General features: G+C 58.5%; 1 protein-coding gene across 1 annotated transcript in view; it reads left to right on the plus strand.

The window, feature by feature from the left end:
- The window catches only part of ADAMTS7 (ADAM metallopeptidase with thrombospondin type 1 motif 7), a 35,800-nt gene that overhangs the window by 6,213 nt on the left and 9,261 nt on the right, over positions 1-20,326 (plus strand). Inside the window, exons 6-21 of the mRNA XM_027666695.1 lie at positions 566-690; positions 1,720-1,869; positions 2,641-2,784; positions 6,491-6,635; positions 6,782-6,874; positions 7,457-7,602; positions 9,446-9,615; positions 9,794-9,927; positions 10,620-10,740; positions 11,129-11,373; positions 12,575-12,716; positions 14,167-14,293; positions 14,783-14,996; positions 17,412-19,274; positions 19,545-19,697; positions 19,980-20,153. Coding sequence (XP_027522496.1) covers positions 566-690; positions 1,720-1,869; positions 2,641-2,784; positions 6,491-6,635; positions 6,782-6,874; positions 7,457-7,602; positions 9,446-9,615; positions 9,794-9,927; positions 10,620-10,740; positions 11,129-11,373; positions 12,575-12,716; positions 14,167-14,293; positions 14,783-14,996; positions 17,412-19,274; positions 19,545-19,697; positions 19,980-20,153 — 4,146 coding nt within the window. The remainder of the gene's footprint in view (positions 1-565; positions 691-1,719; positions 1,870-2,640; positions 2,785-6,490; positions 6,636-6,781; positions 6,875-7,456; positions 7,603-9,445; positions 9,616-9,793; positions 9,928-10,619; positions 10,741-11,128; positions 11,374-12,574; positions 12,717-14,166; positions 14,294-14,782; positions 14,997-17,411; positions 19,275-19,544; positions 19,698-19,979; positions 20,154-20,326) is intronic.

Here is a 20,326-nt window from a genome sequence, read left to right on the forward strand (position 1 = left end):
GAAAGCCAGGCTGGGATGCACTGGGAGCTGGCCTGGAAAGCCAGGCTCCCTCCCGTGCTGTCTGCACGGCCTGGAGGAGTTTGTGTAAGAGGAATCCAGTGTTTGTGCCCTCGTCTTGGCCAGAGGAGTCAGGGACAGCGTGGCCAGAGGAGCTGCTGAGTCTGATTTTTAGGATGGTTTGTGCTAACTCAGCATGGGTGTGGGAGCAGAGGGCTGTGGGTCGTTGGGTGGCCGTGTCCCAGCTGCAGTGGTGGCTCTGAGGCCACTCAGACGGGCTCCCAGCTGTGTCCCTCGCCCCCAGCCAGGACGAGATATTTCCCTGCAGTGTTTCTTAAACCCCATTACTGGATGATTTCATGTTTTGGTTGAATCACAGATGAAAAGAAAGCAGGAAAAGGACTTTCTTCCCTCCCAGCCTACAACCTATAAACATGGAGCAGTTCCATCTGGATGGCAGTCGCTGCCAATTCCACTCCCATGTGTCTGAGATCAGACCTCTCCCCTCTCCACCCCAAAACCCAAACAGCTCCAGCAGTGATATGACAGCAGGCTTCTTCTCTTTCAGGAGGACCTGAAGATCTCCCACCATGCAGACAACACCTTGAAAAGCTTTTGCAAGTGGCAGAAGAGCATCAATGTGAAAGGAGATTCCCATCCCCTGCACCACGACGTCGCTGTCCTGCTCACCAGGTATCGTGTCCTCCTGATGTGCTGCTGTAGGTGCTGCTCTGTCAGGAAGAACCTGCCCTGGCTGCAGGTAGAGGGGCAGGCAGAGGAACATCCCGGGGGGGAGCTGGTGAAACCTCACTGTCCACACCTGAGCCCTGCCTGGACACCTGCACCTAAGATATGGAACATGAAATCTGGAGATATCTGGCTCCTAGCGGCTGGAATTGCGGTGGAAGGTGTCCCTGCCCATGGCAGGGGGCTGGAATGAGATGAGCTTTAAGGTGCCTTCCAACCCAAACCATTCCAGGGCTCTGTGATTCTATGAACTGGTCTCAAAACTCAGGTTTCCAGCTGAAGTTTCCAAACCAGGTTTTCCCCGTGGCCCTCTTGCCAAGCCCCAGAGCGGCTGGATCCTCCCAGGAGTTGTACACAGGGATTAACTCTCCTTTTTTTCCTGGAGGCTGGGCTTGGCAGAGGAGCCTCTGGGAAGCCCCTGACCTCCCATGGAGCAAACAGGAATTCATGGCTCTGGCCAAGTTTATATACCTTACAGTCAAGCCCTGCTCTGAGGGTTTCAGGCTGCCGTGCCTTGGCTTTTGGCAGCGTTGTGGTGGTTTGGGTGATGATTCACAACCCACAACAGCTTTATCTTCTCTGGGAAGTTGCTTTGTAGCAGAAATGAGGCGCTTCAGGCCTTGTACTTAATGGAGTTGTTCCTCCTGGGTGGCTGGAGCCGCCCTGGACCACAGCACCCCTGGGCTGTGCTTCCCCATAGGAATTGCTTTATTATTCCAGCATCAGTTTTATTTATACAAGGGAATAAACGCAGCCAGCAGTTCCCATTAATCAGGCTCAATAATGAGCTGGGGATACGGGGAGAGGAAAGGGGAAAGGAAAGGTCGTCAATGTTTCCATTGTGGAGGCTGTTGGATGGCTCCATTCTCACTTCTGTCTGGCCGCTGTCCGTGTGTCTGGGCCGTGTCCCACACTCTGTCCTGCCGCCTTCCAACGCCCTCTCTGCTCTGTGTCTGTCTGTCCCTGTCGCCCAAGGAAGGACATCTGTGCTGCCATGAACAGGCCCTGTGAGACGCTGGGGCTGTCCCACGTGGCGGGGATGTGCCAACCCCACCGGAGCTGCAACATCAACGAGGACACGGGGCTGCCCCTGGCCTTCACCGTGGCCCACGAGCTCGGACACAGGTACCACCAGCTTCCTCCTCCTCCTCTTCCTCTGCGCTGCTCAGTCAGGGCTGGACAAGGCACGGGGGGGAAGTTGGGAGAAGGTTCCCAGTGGTTCCTCACTGCTGCAACCCCTCCTTTCTCCCCCGAGGATTTCATTCCAGAGTTTAGTTTTTGGTTGCCCCATGTTTAATGAAAACCATATAATCCAAGGCAACCTGGACAAATTGTGTTTATGTATTACCCTGTGCTGGTTTGGGAAGGCTTTGGAGCAGCTTTAAAACAGGATCTGTCTGTAGAATCAGCAACAGATTTCAATCAAATTTTGACAAGATCACTTGAACACCATAGTTCCCAATAGACATCTGTGTGGGGGAAAACACCCACCAGTAAGTTTAATTAGATGATCTTGTTCAATATTCCTGAGTAGTCAGTGGGAAATAAAAGCATAGGACAAAGTTGGGGGCAGTGTCCTTGGTATCAGTAAAACATCCCCCAGGGCCAGGCCCCTGCCCCTGTCCCTGCCCATGTCCCCATGGTGCTGGATGCCCTGTCCCTGCCCTGTCCCTGGTGCTGGATGCCCTGTCCCTGCCCATGTCCCTGCCCATGTCCCCATGGTGCTGGATGCCCTGTCCCTGCCCATGTCCCCATGGTGCTGGATGCCCTGTCCCTGCCCGTGTCCCCGGGGCTGCCCCGGGGCCGTGTCCGGTGTGGCGGTGCCGGGAGGCGGCGGCTGCGTGTTTGTGGTGGCTGTGGCTCATCTCCCCTCTGTGGGACTGTGCTCTTACACAGTTTTGGGATTCAGCATGATGGAAGCAGCAATGACTGTGAGCCAGTTGGGAAAAGACCTTTCATCATGTCTCCACAGCTCCTGTATGACACGTCCCCACTCACCTGGTCCCGCTGCAGCCGCGAGTACATCACACGGTTCCTCGAGTAAGTCCTTCCTCCTCTTCTTCCTCGCTGGGCATGCTGGGGGAGCTCGGGGCCAGGGCACAGGGGGATGCTTTTACCTCTAAGAGCTTCTGTCTAAGAGCCCCTGGGGGTCTTTTACCCAGAGAAGCTGTGGCTGCCCCGTCCCTGTGAGTGTCCAAGGCCAGGTTGGATGGGGCTTGGAGCAACCTGAGCTAGTGGGAGGTGACCCTGCCCATGGCAGGGGGTGGCACTGGATGGGCTTTAAGGTCCCTTCCAACCCAAACCATTCTATGATTCCATGATCTCCCTGGGCTGCCTCCCTCGTGCTGTGGAGGGGGCTCAGGAGTGTTTGGGTGGCACAGGGGCTGTGGTTGCCCAAGCAAAGCCAGAGAGGTTTCCTCGATGCTCTCGGCAGTCCCTGCACGGGCTGGTTGTTGTCACCCTGAGGAGGCATCACGTGGGGAAATGAGACACAGCCAGATTCTTCCCCGGGTTTGTTTATTTTTAGCACCCAGGACTGATTTTTCAGGCTGTTGTTATGAAGTTCCAAGGAACACAGCCCAGAGATTTACGTCTGTCAGTGACTTGCACTGGAGGAATATTTTCCTTCCTTGCTACAGGAAGGTTTGAAAACAATGAGGAGCAGCAGTTGGAGAGCTGGATGAGGGGCTGGTGCTCTGTGGTGGGGAGGCTGCCAGGGCTGAACTCCTGCTCCTAAACCCCAGCCTGGGACATGTGGGCTTGGCCCCGTGCAGGGGGAATTATTGTTGATTTATGGCTTTCAGAGAAATGGAGCCTTTCTGTATCTGGAGTGCTCTTGGCCCTCTGCTTTTAACCTTCACTTTTGCATTTAGAATTTCCTGCTTGTGATGACCTTGGGTTGCTCTGAGCTGGGATGGGGGAGAGACAAAGCAGCTGGGTGCTCCTCTGATTGGGTTTTGGTCTCTTTACCCCCCAGAAGGGGCAGTTCTTCCTTCAGAAGGAAGCCAGCAGGCATCTGTCCCTGGCTGTGACATCCCTGAGGCCAGGGAGAGGCCAGGGGCCAGCACAGACATGAGTTGTTATGATGTGGTGTTGGCAGGAGGACAGGAAGGAGTGAGCCAGAAAATGGGACCCTGCTGACCTGGGGTTGCTGGCTGTGCTTGGAACAGGCCTCACGTTTGGAGAAAAGCCACTCTCAGATGATGATTATTATTCTTGTACAGAAGATTATTATTTTACAAGCACTGCTGAGTGTTTAAGCATCTCCAAGTGATTCCTGGCACTGCAGGGCAGCCAGGGCTGGAGACCCTCCTGGGTCAGGGTCTGCTCAGGCACTCAGGGGCACTGGAAGAGGTCCCTTCCCTGCTGTGGCAGTGGTGTCCCCAGGGAAGGACCATCCCTGGCTCAGGCTGATGTGAGATGCCAGCACAGGCAGCAGTTGTGGGATTTTCCCCTCTCCCCACTGGAGGATGCTGTAAGGCTCTTTGTTCCCCCCCCTCACCATGGCACGAGCTCTTTCCCAGCCCAGCTGGTGGAACATCCTTGTCAAACAGGATCTGGTGTCTCATGGATGCCCTCCCTGCACCCTGATCCTGGGATGGCTGGAGCAGCCTCCCTTCATTTCTGCAGCCCTGGCACAGCTGCAGTCTGTCCCTTCTCCCTTCAGTCTTTGCTCTACATCAAACAACCAGTTTTTCACCCTCTTTCCACAGTGCTGGAGCTCTTCTTCCATCATCCTCCTCTTCCCAGAGCCTGGGGCTGGCTGTTCCTGCCAGCTCCACCAGCTCCTGGTTGTATAGCTGATTCTTCCCAAGCTCCAATTGCTCCAATCCTTGCCTTTGTTTTTATTGAATTCTGTCCTGGCTCTTTCTAGACCCTTCCTCCAGTTCTCTCAGAGCTTTTGGAATTTTAATCCCGCTCTCAAATGTATCTGCAGATCCTCCCAGCCTGCTCACAGATGGGGATTTAATCATCCTTCCATCCTCTCCATCATCCAGCTCGTTAGGGAAGGGCTGGAACAGGCAGAGGCAGCTCAGACCCCTGCGTGTTTCCCTGTGGAGTGGATTTACTGCAGATCCCTGCAAAGCCAGAGGGAAACTCAGGCCAACTTTTCCTGGCTTACAGATGTGTTTTGGCCAATTGAAGAGACCAGTAGAACGATCGTGAAGTATTTCATGAAGAAGTGGGTTCTGACCAGAGCACTGGAAAGCTGGTGCAGATCCCAGTCACCCCCGGGTTGGACAGGGAGCACAGGGAGTGCCCTGAGCAGCTCAGGGGGACAGGAGGGCTGAGGCAGTCTGGGGGGAACATGGGGCCCTGTGTGGGACCCAAACAGGCACAGCAGCACCAGTGTCACACATGTGGCTCAACCAGGATGAAGTGCTTAAGCCTGGACTTCTCCCAGTACAGACACCATTCCTTCCATTTTTACAGAAAATACTCCAAGTGTTTTCCACCAGCAGATAAAGAAAACAGGGAAAGGGAAAAGAAGACAGGACAAGGGGGAATGGCTTCCCAGTGCCACAGGGCAGGGTTAGGTGGGATATTGGGAATGATTCTTCCCTGGGAGGGGGGGGAGGCCCTGGCACAGGTTGCCCAGAGAAGCTGTGGCTGCCCCTGGATCCCTGGAAGTGTCCAAGGTCAGGTTGGACAGGGCTTGGGGCAACCTGGGCTAGTGGAAGGTGTCCCTGCCCATGGCAGGGGGTGGCACTGGATGGGCTTTAAGGTCCCTTCCCACCCAGACCATTTTGGGATTCTGGGATTCAATGGAAATACCTGTGGGGGTGGCATGCAGTGGCCCCCTGTGTGCCTGGAACAGGCTGCACCCTGACACTGTGTCCAGCTGCCCAATCCATGCCCAATCCATCTGGGCTCAGTCCTGCATTGCCCACTGCCATCCTTCCCTTCCCACCGGGCTGGGAGAGGCAGGATGCTCCTGCTGTTGGGAATCTGGAAATGAGGCTCTCAAGCCTCTGGGCTGCTGAAACCAACCTGTTTCCTGAATTTTCCAATAGGGACACACAAGTATTTTGCAGTAAGGATATACATGGGACTTTAGGGGGCTGTCTCCAGCCGTGTGAGCTGTTTGCAGGTGTCCAGCATGGAATTCACTGGGTGGGATGGGAACTGGGAGGAGGGGGTGCTGGTTCTGCCTGGCATCGCCCCGTGGCTCTGCCAGCACCCCAGAGCAGGAGCTCTCCCGTGCTTCCAGCCCTTGTTTCCGTGTTGCTGGTTTGGGTTAAAAAGGAATCTCGTTTCCAGTTAATTCAGAGCCGTTCCCAATCACAACAAACCCGAGTAATCTAATCTGCCCCGGCCTCGCCAGAGGCTTTGCCTTGCTGGAAACGGGTTTGTTTAAATCAACACTGAAGGCTGAACTGGTGACAAGTCCGTGCATGTTTGGGAAGTATCGTAGCAGAAGCAGCAGGAGCGGAGGGAGGCACCAGCCCAGGGGCTGCAGGGAGAAGCCGCTGCCTTTGTCCCTTCACCTTCCCACTGTCCTGCCAAACCCGGGGGACGCGGGGTGATCACTCTGGGGGGCTCCCACCCCCAAAATCAGGTACCCACACGTGCCCGTCAGCGCTGGAGCGGCTCCAGGGCTGGTTGCAGAGCAGGGGTCCTGTCAGGGACAATTTCTAATTGCTCCTCACCGGGGCGGGTCGTTAATGAGCTGTTGCTCCTCCCTGGAGGCTGCGGGAGCCGTGCGCGGTGCCCCGGTGACACCGCTCTGCCCTCTCTCTTTCAGCCGGGGCTGGGGGCTGTGCCTGGATGACCCCCCAGCCCGGGAGGTGCTGGACTTCCCCCTGGTGCCCCCGGGGGTCCTGTACGACGTGGGCCACCAGTGCCGGCTGCAGTACGGCCCCTACTCCACCTTCTGCGACGACATGGATGTAAGCTGGGATCCCCCCGCGGAGCAGGGGCTCCCGGGATCTCTGGGGTGGGGGCTTTGCTGGGGCCACCCTCTCCTTGTGGGTTAAATCTGTGCTGGAGGGCTGGCTGGGCAATAACCGTGTCCTGAACAACCTGTTTCCTGCAGAGCGTCTGCAACACGCTGTGGTGCACGGTGGGGAACACGTGTCATTCCAAGCTGGATGCGGCTGTGGATGGCACAGCCTGTGGGGACAACAAGGTAATGGGGAGCAGACCCCTCTGTGGCCTCAGGGACCCCCTGTCCTGCACAGAGGAGCTTCACAGGCTCCAGCACAGGGACAGGCTCACCCTGCTGCCCATGCTCTGTCTGAACACCCTCTGCTCCCAGGAGGGGCCTCCTGCAGGGAAGCTTAAAAATCCTTGGGAAGGTGAAGCCAACAGTTAATGACCATGGCAGGAGAGCACCAGGCTCGTTCTGCTCTCTGTCTGCTGTGGTGGTGCATGCTCATCCCTGGGATCTTCCCCACCTCTGAGCCTCACTGGCTCTTCCCTCTGGGCTGAGATTGGGTTGAGAATCCCCTTAATGAGGAGTCTCAGTGGAGGTTTGGGTTCGTTACCTCAGACAAGTCCCAAACAGCCCAGCATCTCTGTATTTCCCATTGTTTGAGGTGCTCCAGGCTCTGGCAGAGCCCAGCTGACCCCAGGCACCCCTGTGCAAGCAAAACATGGATTTCCACGGGACAGTGTGTGTGCTGGGTGTCACTGCGCCCTGCACCGGGCTCTCAGACTCGGCAGCAGTTCCTGCATCCTTAGCCTTGTTCTCTCTGCTGTCCCTCTGCAGTGGTGCTTCAACGGGGAGTGTGTTCCTGTGGGTCACCGGCCCGAGCCCATCGACGGCGGTTGGAGCTCCTGGAGCTCCTGGGCTGCCTGTTCCCGGAGCTGCGGGGCCGGAGTGCAGAGTGCTGAGAGGCACTGCAGCACCCCCACGTGAGTGCAGCCCACCCCATCCCATCCCATCCCACCCCTGCCACGAGCAGGGACACCTTCCACTGTCCCAGGTTGCTCCAAGCCCCATCCAGCCTGGCCTTGGACACTTCCAGGGATCCAGGGGCACCCACAGCTTCTCTGGACAACCTGTGCCAGGGCCTCCCCACCCTCATAGCCTCATATTGGGAATTCCTTCCCAATATCCCCTCTAACCCTGCCCTCTGGAAGTGGGAAGCCATTCCCTGTGTCCTGTCCCTCCATCCCTTGTCCCCAGTCCCTCTCCAGCTCTCCTGGAGCCCCTTTAGGCCCTGGAAGGGGCTCTGAGGTCTCTCTGGAGCCTTCTCTTCTCCAGGTGAATCCCACCCCCAGCTCAGCTCCAGAGTAGAGGAACCCAACTCTTCCTTATTCCCTGTAAAGCCAGGAGCCATCATCTGTCCAGTGCAGTCCTACCCCGGCTGTGTCACACAGCCAGGCTGTGCCAGCGTGCAGTTATTGGTCTGAACGATGAGCTTTCAGACACTCAGGGCATTTATTTCCTGGGGTGACCGCCGGGAGCCTCTGGAGAGGCCGGGTTTGCTCTGGCTCCCTCCCAGGGTCATTCCCGGTCTGTGCAGGCAGGGAGCAGTTGCAGTGACTCAAACAAAGGGCAAAGACTCAGAGATGTAAAACACATCCAGTGTCCTTTAGTGACAGAACAGCAAACCAGGCATTCTTGGAGCCTGATTCAGAGTTGTTTTGGAAAATCCTGCTGCAGTTTATCAGCCTACTGCATTCCATGAGCCAGGGCTGGCTCCTGCCTGGAAGCATCCGGGCAGTGCCAGAGGAGCCTCCTTCTCCATCCCATGATTTCTGGGCTGATCCATCTGCTCCCCAGATGTCCCCTTGGTCACCAAATTGCTGTGGCATAAGATTCAGCCCAATCCTCCGGCTTGCCCAGGAGTTGGAGTGCTCTGGGACGGGGAGGAAAAGGGCTTTGTGAGTGGTGATCCAGGGGAATCGCTTTTCCATGGCATGAGGAGCCCTGGCAGCCCCAGGAATGGGCTCCTGATGTGCCCAGACGTGTGTTCTGCCCATCCTCTCCCTGGGGCACGTTTGGCACGTGCTGTGGGGCTGTGGAGGGAAGTGCTGTGTTGTCTCAGACCCGGGTCAAGAGCCAGGTCTGGTTTGACATGAGCTCTGTGGCAGAAGTGCTGTGGTAGTTTATGGAGTGTTCCAAACACAGCTGTGGACAGGCGGGAGAGCAAACACTGGGAAAGCAGCGGAATTTCCCGGGCAGTTGTTTGCTTTGGCCACCGGAGGTAAATCTCCAGCTTTGCCTTTGGGATGGAGTGAGCAAACGAGTGTGCTGGGCACCCCTCCTCCCACAGACATTCCCTCAGGGCAGGGCATGTAAACACAGCCCCAAAATAATCATTAACTTCATTCTCTTCAGCAAAGTGTGTCCTGGAGAAGGAATTTTCATGAGGTTGTGGGGACATGGGCCATGGAGAGTGGTGTGGCCAAAGGAAAAGGCAGCATGGCAGGAACCTGAGAGAAAATTCTTGTGGCTTTTCAACTCCATTTTGGTTTAAAAAGACCAGTGGCAGCTTTGCTGTTCCCTTGGGCAGTAGAGGAGCAGAGCTGGAGGGGTATCCTGGGTGGGATGGAGAGCAGCTCCTCCAGAGCAGCTGCAGGACGGGCACCAGGCTGGATGGAGCTTGGAGCAACCTGGGATAGTGGAAGGTGTCCCTGCCCATGGCAGGGGGGTGGAACAAGATGGGCTTTAAGGTCCCTTCCAACCCAAAGCCTCCCAGGATTCTATGACTCTGAAGTCTCTGATTTGCCTTTCCCTGCCCGTGGACAGGCCGAAGTACGGGGGCCGCTACTGCCTGGGGGAGCGGAAGCGGTTCCGGATTTGCAACGTCAGGCTGTGCCCCCCGGACAAGCCCTCCTTCCGCCAGGTCCAGTGCAGCCAGTTCAACCCCATGCTCTACAAAGGGAAACTCTACAAGTGGACACCAGTGCCCAACAACAGTGAGTGGAGGGCAGAGACCTCAAACACAGAAACCCTCAAACATGGTCCCGCAGAGGGTCCGAGTGCTGTTTGTGCCCGAGACTCGCCTGCAGTGTTTGACATCCCTGGGCTCGCAGGGTTGAGGTGTGTTGCCCCCGCTGCTGCCGGGGCTTAGGGTGTGCCTGTTGGGTTCCCCAGTTAACCCCTGTGAGCTGCACTGCCGGCCGGAGCACGAGTACTTTGCGGAGAAGCTGCGAGATGCGGTGGTGGACGGGACGCCGTGCTACGAGCGGGACGCCAGCCGGGACATGTGCATCAACGGCATCTGCAAGGTGGGTCCCGTGCTGCTCCTCTGGGAGTGAGCCCAAGGATGGCCCTGCATGGGATAACACGTGACCCATCCCTTGGGGAACCAGCGTCCCCTCCCTCCCGTGCTGAGCTGGTTCCTTTTGTCGTTCCCCACTTGGAAAGCGTTCCTGATTTCCTTGGGGTGTGTCGTGCACACGTGTTCCAGCCTCTGTGCTGCCCCAAGGACTTAGAGCACAACCCAGGCCAGGTGGGACAGGGCTTGGAGCAACCTGGGCTAGTGGAAGGTGTCCCTGCCCATGGCAGGGGGTTGGAACTGGATTGTCTTTAATGTCTCTTGCAACCCAAACCACTCCAGGATTCTACGAATCCGTTGGAGATGGTGCAGTTGATGCTGCGAATGATCTGGGAGATCCTGGTGTGGCTGGGGAGGCTTTGCCAAGCTGTGCCCTGGGTCCTCCAGCTGCCTTTAGTCGCAGTGAACTGATCCCTTTATCTGTTTGCCTAGGGAAACTGTCCCAGGGTTTGGGATGGAATAAGCACACGTGAAGACATCGGATTTCTGTTAAATGAGGGAGTGGGTGGGGATCTGTGGTCTGCAGGGCAGAGTCCCACGTGGGAGGCATTAGAGCTCATGGCCACGTGCCCTGGGACTCGCAGGGGTGGGAGAGGAGCTGGGGGCATTCCCAGCCCTGGGGCTGACGGGGGTCCCTTGCAGAACGTGGGCTGTGACTACGAGATCGACTCGCACGCGGTGGAGGATCGGTGCGGGGTCTGCCACGGGGACGGCTCCACCTGCCACACCGTCCACAAGACCTTCGAGGACAGCGAGGGGCTGGGTAAGGGCACAGCACTGTCCCCAAAACACTGAGTGCCTGGTCCATGCAGAGCCAGGCTTGCTGCTGCTGCTGCTGCTGCTGCTGATGCCCAGGGAAGCTTTTAATCCCAGCTTGTCAGGTTTTTTGGGTTAAGACAGCAGGGAATGCAGCTGGGCTCAGTGCAAGGTGGGGTCTGGTGCCCATGGGTGCCTTACAGAGATGTAAGGATTGGCATGATGCTGGCACTCAGTGGACACTGGCCCCCACCCAGGAGACAGTAGCACCCACAGAGGGGACACTTTACCCACTCGGGAGACACAACACCCACCCAGGGGACACTCATCCACCCAAGGGCACAAATTGTCTCTGCCACGTCTCCCCCAAGACCAACACTTGTTTCCATTCCCAGGCTATGTTGATATTGGGATTATCCCTGTGGGAGCCCGGGAGATCCGGATTGAAGAAGTCGCAGAAGCCGGGAATTTCCTGGCGCTGCGGAGCGAGGACCCGGAGAAGTATTTCCTGAATGGTGGCTGGACCATCCAGTGGAACGGGGACTACAGGGTGGCAGGGACCACCTTCACCTACAAGAGGACGGGGAACTGGGAGAATCTCACCTCTCCAGGGCCCACCGTGGAGCCCGTGTGGATCCAGGTACGATGGGACACGCAGCAGGGAGGATGGGGGGACAGAGCCCCCGGATCTCCTGCCTTCCTGGGCAGGGCTGAGCTGCCACGGTCCATCACAGCACTTCCCTGCATCCAGGGGGTGGGGCTCTGCATCTCCTGGCTGAGTGTGTTTCTCTGGGAGCCAACACTGGAGCAGCCAAGCACACGCCACCGGCCCGGCGAGCGCTTCCAGCCCACAGCACTTCCAGCTGAGCCTCGTCCCCTTCCCGCCTTCCTCAAAATATTTACACGGGAGAGGGAGCGTGAGGAGAAAGAGCCGTTTCCTGAGGCCCTTCCCATATCTTATCAAGAGCAGGGGAAGAGCCCTTGGTGCTTCTGGCTGGGCTGGTCAGGGGTGAGGGATCTGCCAGTTAACACAAAGCTGTTGGGAGTCAATATCCTTGTGCCCGTGAGGCCAAGCTTTGCTCTGGAGAAGCCAGTGGGAATCACCCCACAGAGGATGGCACAGCCAGCTCCAGGCTGAAACCCCTCGTGGTGCCAGGTGTGGTGCAGGGGCAGCAATGGCCACGGGGCTGCATCCCATGGACCCCCAGGACCCTCCCCTGCCCGGTGGTCGTGGCTCATCCCAACACACTCTCCGGAGCACCAGCCCCTTTGCACAGGCTCTCCTGGAGCTCAGCCTCCCTGAGCAGCCCAAACATCTCCTTCCCTAACCCTTTCCTTCCTCAGTGGCTGAGCAGCAGGATCCTGGGCTCGCTGCCTCCAAGAGCTGCTGTTAATGGGAACGCTGGCGGACTCGGCACCCGCGAATCACTTTCTGGGATTCGTAGCCTAATTAAAACCTTTGGACAAGAGTGTTTCAATATTCATGGAGAGGTTTTGGAAAGACGCCCTGGCTTCCGCCAAAGCTCCAAGAACAACAAAGCTTTGGCAATAATGGGAGTGCTTAGGCTAAGAAAAACAGGGATAAACTCCCGGCCCTCTCCAGCGTGGGTGCAGGAGGGGCTTTGTCAGGACTTGTGTCAACTGCAGGAGCAGCGGGAGCCTGTTCCCAGCAATTTAGGGAATTCCTCCAGGCAGGGCCATCTTCCCTTAGACCAGGTTTCTCCAAGCCCTGTCCAACCTGGCCTTGAACACTTCTGGCCATGCTGGGCAGGTCGTTCTCCCCGGAGGAGCCGCCGGGGTGTGATGCCACCCCCTGCCCTGACCGGCCCCTGTCCCCCCAGCTGCTGTTCCAGGAGACCAACCCCGGGGTGCGGTACCAGTACACGATCCAGCGCCCGGCCGACAGCGAGAACGAGATCGAGCAGCCCGAGTTCCTGTGGCGCTTCGGCTCCTGGACCACCTGCACGGCCACGTGTGGCACCGGTGAGTGCAGACCCCGCGGGGCACCCGGCCCGGCCCCGCCGAGTGGCAGCTGGAGCAGGTGGAGCATCCCCAGGGACGCCTTAGGAATTCCTGGGTCTTTGGTTTCAGGGGTTCTTAGGGGGGAAATAAAAGGGCCATCTGCCGAGGTCACGGCTCCGCTGTCCCCGCGGCGCTCACCGGACCCGGCGCTTTATCAGCGCTTTGCTCCCAGCTCGGTGTCCTGTTACCGCCGGGGGTGTCCTGTTACCGCCCGGCCTTCCTCGGCGTCGGGAGGGAGACAAAAGAGCTTTAGAGAAATCCGGGGGTGTGGAAGGGCTGGTGTCCCGCCTGGCTGGGCCTCTGCATGGGGGAGCACGTCCAGGGTTTTACAGAGAGCACACGGGAAGGTGCCTGCTGTGGCTCCATGTGTCAGACACTTGCTTCCCTCCATCCTGCCCCGCTGCACCACCAGGGTCCCCGGGCAGCTTTTGGGGCAGCTGATGGAATGGGATGTTCTTGGCACACTGCCAGGGGGAGCAAGCACTTCCTTGAGAGCGGCTGGCACTGGAAGAAAGGGGAATTCAAGGACACTCGTGCTTTCTAGGTAGCACAGAGTGCCAGGAGATGGCTTTTATTTGAAACCAGCTTTGCTTTGCACGATTTGAGTGCTTGGCTTCCAGAACAGAAGGGAAATACAGGAGTGAATCTGGCAGGAGTTGGGTGAGGGCGAGCAGCTGGAGGAGGGCTGAGCCTCTCTCCCTGGGCTGGATGATGGAGTGAGCTGAGACATGGATTTGGGAGAGCTCAGGGTGAGCCTCTGGTCAGGCCCAGGAGCCTGTAAGCTCCCAAGTGCTTGAGCCAGAGTCCAGCTCAGCAGCCTCAGCAGGGCTCTGTCAGTCTCAGCTGGTGGCAGCGGGTCGGTGACAGCTCTCCGAGGCACAGGTCAAGTATGTGTTACAAAAACGGGGCCAAAAGCTGGAGCGAGGCAGCGTGGTGAGGTCACCCCTAAAAACATCACCCCCGAGTGCTTCGAGGACACGAGGTTTCAGCCAGAGATTTGTCCCAGAGCTGTGGTGGGGCAGGGCTGCCAGCACAGCTGAGTGCTGCCTGTTGGCTCCCTCCAAACACAGCCCCCAAAATCCCCCGTGCACACAGGCTGGATGGGGCTCTGGGCAGCGCTGCCAGGCCGGTGCAGCACCTCCACAGTCACCCCTCCTGCCCCAGCTGCACTGGTGCCACGGGGCTCTGCGAGGGCACTGGAACCTCAGCAGATTTGGGTCTGAAGCTTCAAGTGGTGGTTTCCTTTCCTTTCCCCTGTTTTGGTGGCTCAGACTTACCAAGGGCCTCTTGTCACCTGCTGGTAGAGGGTGCTGGGTGGTTTGGTGTGGTTTCCAAAGCCGAGCCGGTGCCTGTGTGGGTGGTTTGGTTTCCCAAGCCCCTGCAGAGCCCGTGCCCGTGTCCATGCCCGCAGGGGTGCAGCGGCAGGTGGTGCACTGTGTGGAGAAGCTGGCTGGCATCGTGGAGGAGCGGTTCTGCGACGCACTCACCCGCCCCGACGACCAGCAGCGCCCCTGCAGCGAGGAGCCCTGCCCGGCCAGGTCTGACCCTCGCCTTCCCACCCCTCCTCAGCTCATCCTTAGTGCCCAACAGCCCTGGGGGGTGACCAGAGTGGGGGGACCTCGGTCACTGCCGTGCCAGATTGCCCCAGGATGTGTGCAGCTCTTCACACCTCTCCTCTCCCTCATCCACAGCGATGGATCCCAGACCCTGTGTTTGGCCCATGAGAGCATCCCCGGGGTTGCCTGACGGCTGCAGGGTGTTGCTTGTCCTCAGGCTACAAGCTGCATAGCAGGTCCCATCCTGGCAGGATGTTCCTCTCTGTGCACAGAACCATCCCTGGCACAACTCGGGGACTGACCCATCCCTGACCCTCCATCTGAGCTCCCTGACCTTGGGCTGCAGTTGGGATCCTCATTCCCACACAGCCCCACGGGATGGGCCACAGGGTGGAACCCAGCACGTGGGTGCTGGCTCTGGCTGAGACCTTTCCCTCTCCCCTTTCCTTTCCCCTCCCTGTCCCTGTGCAGGTGGTGGGTCGGGGAGTGGCAGCAGTGCTCGGCCTCGTGTGGCAGCTCGGGGCTGATGAAGAGGACAGTGCTGTGCATCCAGAGCGTGGGGCTGGACGAGCAGAGGGCCCTGCAGCCTGCAGCCTGCCAGCACCTCCCCAAGCCCGATGCCACCGCGCCCTGTCACCAGGACGTGCCCTGTCCCTCCCAGTGGGCCGTGGGGAACTGGTCTGAGGTGAGGAGGAGCGTTGGGGAGGTCCCAGTGTCTGGCAGAGCTGGTGGGAGCTGGGGACAAGGTGCCCCCAGACACCCTCAGTGATGGGTGTGCCTCCTGCTCACAGGGAAAACCCATGGATGTGCCTGTGTGGGCTCACCAGCTCCCGTGGAGAGGTCTCAGAGTGAGGAAGGAGTACTGGGCTATTTAACTGTGCCCACCTCTGAGCCTTGCTGCTCCCTCAGGGTGACAGCCACGCTCCCTGGGCAAGGAGGGCAGAAACAAGAGGTTTTCAGCTGGATGGGGCTTGGAGCACTGCTCTGGTGGGAGGTGTCCCTGCCCATGGCAGGGGATGGAACTGGATGATCTTTAAGGTCCCTTCCAGCAGAAACCATTTCATGATGTGATTTACGGTCATACTCTGTATAACCTTGATTTATTTTTGTATTTCTGTGGATGAGCTTAACCACAGGTTGAGGGTTTCAACCAGAAAATGATAACTCCTAATTTAAGCAGGCATTCCAAAAAGTGTTCAGCATGAAGGCAAATATCAGGAGAGAAAGCAGAGAGCCTGGGAATGGGGCTTGTTGCTAAGGAACAACCAGGATCGAAGGCGAACAGAGAATTTGAAGGCTAAATGAGAGAGGGAGTTAGAAATATTTTTCTAGGGGCCCACAAAAGCCAAAATTAAGGGCTGAGAGAGGTGGATGCAATGGTTTAACGGGAAAATCATGGCTTGGTGGTGGGTCAGTGCTGGGCAGGGCCAGCCCCAGCCCTCACAGTTGTCCTCTGTGGTGTTGGCATGGACAGATCTGTGAGCTCAGGAGAAAAGTGCTCAGGATTTTGGGATTCTGTCATTTTCCTGTCCTTTAATTTAAAGCAAGAGCTATCTTTTTTTCTCTGTTTCCACCACCACTGTAAGTAGGGGAATGAGAAGGGCTTTGAAGTTTCCCAGGAGTGTGGTCCTTCTGGCAGCAGTTCCCAGCAGGGGTTGGGGCTGGTTCTGTCCGTGCAGACCCCGGGATCGCGTGTGCCTGTGCAGCACCAGAGCACCCAGCACCAAAGGGGTTCTCTGGGGTTTGGGTAGCCCAGCAAACTGCTTAAACACCAGGACTTAGTGCCTTCAGAAGGACCCTAAAGCAGTGCACATCCAGCTTTATGGACTTCCCAAGGAAGTTGGTGCAGTCAGAAGGATGATTTGTTGTCCATTAGTTCCCAAGGGGGAGCGTCTCTCTCCTGGCAGGAGCATGACCCAGCTGGCTGTGGTGGCTCCTGCTCAAGGCTGAGCCCTCCTGTGAGCTCTGTGTGTTCCTCCACGAGGCTCCTACCAGCCCTCATTCCCTATCTGTGTCCCAGAGGCTTCCCTGATAACCCAGCCTTGGCAAATAACCCCCCTGCTTCCCCCCTGCAAGCGCTGCCGTACCTGGAGTTTATCTCCTGGATGGAGCCAGAGGCCTTTGCTGGGAAATTTTAGCTTTGTGGGAGTTGATGTGTTTTCCCTGGATTGGCAGTGCCATCCCAGGGGGGGAAGCAGCCTCCTTGCAGCCCTCTCACAGATGTTGGTGTGGGGTAATGTTTTATTCCAGCTGGTGGAAATGCCTGTGGTGGCCACGTGGTGTTATCAGAGAATCCTGGAATGGTTTGGGTGGGAAGGGACCTTAAAGTTCATCTCATACCAACCCCCTGCCATAAGCAGGGACACCTTTCCCAAGTCCAGGTTGCTCCAAGGCCCAAATGCAGCAGAAAATGCTGCTGATCTTTCCAGCCTCTTGGTTTCTTTTTACTGACCCATCTGAAAGAGCCCATTATGGTGGGGCCGAGGTGTCCCCAACAGAGCTCCTTCCCGACCTTTGCCTTTTCCCTACTCAGACAACACCCATGTTGTTATTCCCTGCTTCAAAAAATGCTTTTCCAGAAGAAGAGATGCAATTCATGGCAATAGGTCATAAGAAAGACCTATTAGATCATCTTATCCAGTGCCCCTCCCAGTGCCCATCTCCCAGGAAAACTGTTTCTGGCTGGAGTGCAGGTCAAGGATCACCCTGAGCAAAGTACCCCTCAACACCAGCCCTGCTAGGGACGGTCTCTAACAGGATCAGAATTTGATTTGGGCAGCAATACCCTGCTTACCAGTGGGACCAGTCCTCCCTGCTCCCAACTCCTGGTGCAAGGGACCCCCTGCCACCAGTGGGAATGGCACAGGAGACGCCTGGGGACCCGGGTGGGTGGTGGGAGCGTGGCAGAGCAACGTGGAGCCCCCATGCCCAAAGCATCGTGCACATGGGACAACAAAGCACCCCCTTTGGCATCTCAGAGGGGGGCTCTGGTGAGGGGCACGGGCGCTGCTGCCAACCCCCTCCCCATCCCCACTCCTCCTGCCGCCCCGCAGCCCCCGTGCCCCCATCCCTGACGTTTCCCTCTCTTTTCCCTCCCCAGTGCTCGGTGACGTGTGGCAATGGGACCCAGTGGCGCCCTGTTCACTGCAGCAACAGCTCGGGGGCCGCCTGTGACCCCGCGCAGAGGCCCCACCTGGAGGCTCCCTGCTCCCGGCCCCCGTGCCAGCGGGACACTCCCTGCTCCCGACCCCCGTGCCAGCGGGACACGGACACTGCCAACACGGACACTGCCAACACGGACACTGCCAACGCAGACTGGTCTGGCAGCGGCTCCTCCAGCAGGGAGATATTCAATGAGATCCATCACGTCCCCAGCAACCACATTGCTAAATTTAACCCCCTCATCCCAAACATTCCCGAGTCCAACGATGTCAATGTCATCCCTGAGGAGGACTTCCCAGCCGGGAAGGGAAACGTCTTTGTCGATGATTTTTACTATGATTATAATTTTATCAACTTCCACGAGGATCTGTCTTACTATCCCTTCACAGAGAAGGAGACTAAAGGTGAGGAGGCAAAGCCAGAGCTGAGCAACAACGACGTGGAGGGGCCCTGGGAGATGCCCACTGATGTCCTGCTCACCACCGAGCTGGGAGGAGAGAGAGAGCACCATCTGGGCACCAAAGCCTCTGCTCCTGTGGATGAGGGGGAGATGGAGCCTGGGGATTTAGCCAGGAATGACTTCCTGAGCGTGGTCCCCGAGGATGCAGGATCAGCCACTCCCAAATACACCATCCCTGGGTTCCTGGGTGAGGAGGAGGGCACAGTGCCGGTGCCCCGTTCTGAGGACCACGCACCCACCCAGCACACCATGAGTCACAGCTCTGCCACCAGCCACGGCCACCCGGCCCCGGATGAGCCCCACGGAGCTGTGCTGACAAGGACAGGTCCTGTGCAGGATGCTCCAGCCCATGGCCTCAGTCCCTGGGGTCCCCACCCAGCTGATCCTCCCCCTCCACTGCCCACAGCCCGGGGCAGTGCCGGGATGGAGGTATCCGACATTCCCGGAGTGCCCGGGAGCCTCGAGGGCCGTGCAGGCACAGTGGGCACAGCGGGGCCAGGTCACCCTGGCAGGGAGGGGCACGACAGGGCCGGGTCTGCGGGGACAGGCCTCGAGGACTCCAGGGAAATGGGTCTTGACCCCCCTGGTGACACTACTGGTGACACCATGGAGCAGGACAGGGGGGCAGAAGTGCCGGGGCGGGTGGTGGGCACACAGGCAGTGCCAGCAGATGGTAATGATGAGCATCCCCGTGGGACAGAGAGGGCAGATCTTTCCTTCCCCACCCTGCAGGGACCGGGGTGGGAGATGGGATGGAGTGCTGGCAGCACCCATCCTGCTGTGAGTCCCTCTCCTGTGGGTGCTGTCGGAGGTCCCACGGGGCAGGCAGGGCACCAGCCAGAGCTCCACACCCCCACATCCCTGAGCTCAGCCCCCTGGGTGGCCACTACAGCCCTTCCCACAGCAGTGTCTTTGTCCTCCGCTGTGCCTGGACCAGCCACCCAGCTCAGCTCCAGTGGCCTCACCCAGCGGGATGCCCTGGCACCAGCCATGCCCACGGCCCCAGCTCACAGCCCAGCTGCACACCCAGCAGGAGCATCCCCCTCCCAGGCCCCCTGGGAATGGTGGATCCTGGGGATGTCCCAGCCCCCGGAGCCGGCATTGCCCCGTGCTGAACAGACCTCTCATGGGACCCCACTCAGCATCACCGTGCCAGGGCAACCCTGGGCACCCCCAGGGACATTTGCCTTCAGTGACAGGGGGCACAAGTGGTCCCAGCCCTCCCCTGCTCCCCCACCACTATGGGAGAAGAGGATGGAGGAGGAGGAGGCTTTGCTTCCACCATCGACCACCACGGCAGCCGCTGCCATGCCCAGCTGGGAAGTTGGGAACTGGAGTGAGGTATGTGTTGAGTCCCACTAACATGGGATGGGGTATGGGGGAGGGTTTTCCACCCTGGCGTGGGACTGCTCAGAGAGGAGCAGCCTTCAGGAAAGCTCCTCTTCCCACATCACCCCCCAGCCCAGTTTAACCAGCACTGCTCCCACTGCCCGTGGAGGAGCTGAGTCCACAGGGGCCTTTCTGCCCGGCTACTCTGCTCCACCCTCAGCCAGAGGCAGCCCCGGGGTGTGGGTGTGGGGTGGCAGAGGAGCAGGTTGCCCTGTGTTGCAGTGCTCAGCCACGTGTGGTGTGGGTGCGATCTGGAGGAGCGTGCGCTGCAGCAGCGGCAGCGACGACGGCTGTGCCTCGGCCGACAGACCCGTCCCTGCCCGGAGATGCTCCCTCAGACCCTGCTCCTCGTGGCGTGTGGGCAACTGGAGCAAGGTACATGGGGAGGGAGGGTCCCAAAAACCCCTCAGGGCAAGGCAGGTGTGGGGTCACCCCTGCTCTCGGGGTGGGCTCTTGCCCCATGGCTCACGAAGGCAGAGGGTGAGGGTTTGCTCTTGCCGCAGAGTTTAAACTTCTTCATCCCACAGTATTTCCATTTTTCCTGCTCTTGGGCCAGGGATTTGCAAAAGCTAGATAAAAGTGGCTTGAAAGGTCAGGTTGGGTGGGCTCCTGGACAGCCTGGCCCTTCCCCAGCGTGATGCTCGTGTCCTTTCCCAGTGCTCCAAGAACTGTGGTGAGGGGACGAAGGTTCGGGATGTTCACTGTGTCGACACCAGGGACCAGCGGCTGCTGCGGCCCTTCCACTGCCAGGCCGTGCTGCACAAACCCCCAGCACAGCTGCCCTGCCACAGCCCGCCCTGCCTGGACTGGTACACGTCCTCCTGGAGAGAGGTAGGGGCTGGGGAGGGGGCTGAGCAACTTCCGCCCCCTGCCATGGGCAGGGACACCTTCCACTGGCCCAGGTTGCTCCAAGCCCCGTCCAACCTGGCCTGGGACACTTCCTGAGGACTTCCAGGGATGGGGCAGCCACAGCTTCTCTGGGCAACCTGTGCCAGGGCCTCCCC

The sequence above is a fragment of the Corapipo altera genome, unplaced genomic scaffold, assembly GCF_003945725.1.
Source record: "Corapipo altera isolate COAL_440 unplaced genomic scaffold, ASM394572v1 349, whole genome shotgun sequence".
Classification (NCBI taxonomy): domain Eukaryota; kingdom Metazoa; phylum Chordata; class Aves; order Passeriformes; family Pipridae; genus Corapipo; species Corapipo altera.